A 2085-nucleotide genomic window follows, 5' to 3' on the forward strand; every position below is an offset into this window, starting at 1 on the left:
TGGACACCTGGGTGCTCCCCAGGGACTCCTGTGTCCTCTGTGGTGACTTCCCCTGGACTCCCATGACCTCACCTGGACACCTGGGTGCTCCACGCTCACCTGGGGCTGTTGTCCTGCAACACCAGCCCCCTCCCCGGGGTGCTGGCAGGGGAACTGGGGATGGGGTAGAGCCCCTGTGCCCCTCCCCAGCCCCCTCCAGGTGCCCCGGTCTCCGCAGGTGGTGGATTACCTGACCCAGTACTCCGGGATCAAGCCGGGAGACCTGGATGCCAAGATCTCCTCCAAGCACCTGACCACCCTCAAATCCACGTACCTGAAGCTGCGTTTCCTCATCGACGTGGGCGTCAAGTTCGTGGGCCACGGGCTGCAGAAGGACTTCCGTGTCATCAACCTGATGGTGACAGCCCGAGCCCCCTCCCTGCCTGCACGAGGGTCCCGGCTGGGGCTGGGAGGGCTCAGGTCGGGTTTGCAGCCCCCCACCCCCGGCAGCAGGAGCCTCTCCCCTTCCCCAGGTGCCCAAGGACCAGGTGATCGACACCGTGTACCTGTTCCACATCCCGAGGAAGAGGATGATCTCCTTGCGCTTCCTCGCCTGGTACTTCCTGGGTCAGTGGCCGAACTCTTGGATCCGGGAAGGGGCGGGAGCCAGGGCGGAGTCCCCCCCCATCCCCCCGGGGATCCCCCCGCTGAGCGAGGGCTGTCCCCGCAGACCTGAAGATCCAGGGGGAGACCCACGACAGCATCGAGGATGCTCGGACGGCGCTGCAGCTCTACCGCAAGTACCTGGAGCTGAGCCCGCAGGGCTCGGAGCCCGAGGAGTTCCGGAAGGTGCTCAAGGGGCTCTACGAGAAGGGCCGCAAGCTGGACTGGAAGGTGCCCGAGCCCGACAGCCAGAGCAGCCCCAAGCGTAAGATGCCACCGCCCCCCCCGCCCGGTGTCCCCGCGCACCCCTCCCCGTGTCCCCTCTCCCCTCCCCGTGTCCCCTCTCCCCCCTCTGTGTTCCCTCTCCCCCCTCCCCGTGTCCCCTCTCCCCCCACTGTGTCCCCCCTCCCTCTCTGTGTCCCCCCTCCCTCTCTGTGTCCCCCCTCTCCCCCCACTGTGTCCCCCCCCTCCCCGTGTCGCCTCTCCTCTCCCCTCCCCATGTCCCCCCTCCCCTCCCCGCATCCCCTCCCCGTGTCCCCTCTCTCCCCTTCCCGTGTCCCCTCTCTCTCCCCGCTGTGTCCCCTCTCTCCCTTCCCGTGTCCCCTCTCCCCTCTCCCTCTCCCCTCTCCCTGTCCCCTCTCACCCCGCTGTGTCCCCGCAGACGGGGCCGTGTTCCCCCCCGTGCTGGCCCTGTGACCGGAGCCGCCGCGAGGAGCAGCCCCGGCAGAGGTGGACACGCGTGGAACTGGAACCAGCAGCGGGGCCGGGGCTGTTCCCGACCCGCCCGACCCCCGTCCCGGGGCTCCCTTTCCCTGCCGGTACCGGGAAGCGCTGCCCTCCCCACCCCGCTCGCCCGCCGGCCCGGGCGCCTTCATAAAACAGCCTCGGACCCCCGTGCGGCCGTGTCCTCCTTGGCTCCGGGGGGCGGGACCGGGGCCGGGACCGGGGACACGGCACGGAGGAGCCGGACCGGGACCGGGGCACGGCAGGACGGAACCGGGCTCAGACCAGCACTGGGACCGGGTACAAGGCGGTGCCGGGACTGGGACCGGGGACACGGCAGGACGGAGCCGTACCGGGACCGGGGCACGGCAGGAAGGTCCCGGATCGGCCGCGCAGCAGGAAGGAGCGGGGCTGACACGGGGCACACGGCAGGAATGACCGGGACCGGGGCTGGGAGCAGGGACACGGTGCAGAGGAGCCGGGCTGGCACCGGGGACACGGCAGCAATGACCGGGCCCGGGCTCGGAACGGGACCAGCACCGGGGCACGGCAGGACGGACCAAGGTCCGGGTCGGTGCTCAGACCGGAGGCACGGCGGGACGGACCAGGACCTGGGCTCAGACCGGGGCACGGCGGGACAGAGCCGAACCCGGTCTCGGTCCGGGGCTCAGAGCGGGGCTCAGAGCGGGGGCACGGCGGGACGGACCCGAACCCGGTCTC

At 71.0% G+C, this 2085-nt stretch overlaps 1 protein-coding gene across 4 annotated transcripts in view; it reads left to right on the plus strand.

The window, feature by feature from the left end:
- Positions 1 to 1539, plus strand: part of PAN2 (poly(A) specific ribonuclease subunit PAN2) — a 12051-nt gene extending 10512 nt beyond the window's left edge. For all 4 annotated transcript variants that reach the window (XM_042020055.1, XM_042020056.1, XM_042020057.1 and 1 more), the window contains exons 23-26: positions 218 to 397; positions 513 to 606; positions 710 to 907; positions 1304 to 1539. In XM_042020055.1, coding sequence (XP_041875989.1) covers positions 218 to 397; positions 513 to 606; positions 710 to 907; positions 1304 to 1338 — 507 coding nt within the window. In that variant the 3' untranslated portion in view covers positions 1339 to 1539. The remainder of the gene's footprint in view (positions 1 to 217; positions 398 to 512; positions 607 to 709; positions 908 to 1303) is intronic.
- The last annotated feature ends 546 nt before the right edge of the window (positions 1540 to 2085 follow it).

This window comes from Corvus kubaryi, unplaced genomic scaffold (genome assembly GCF_017639235.1).
Source record: "Corvus kubaryi isolate FWS band 111438036 unplaced genomic scaffold, C.kubaryi_AGA036_p1.0 36738, whole genome shotgun sequence".
Taxonomy (NCBI): Eukaryota; Metazoa; Chordata; class Aves; order Passeriformes; family Corvidae; genus Corvus; species Corvus kubaryi.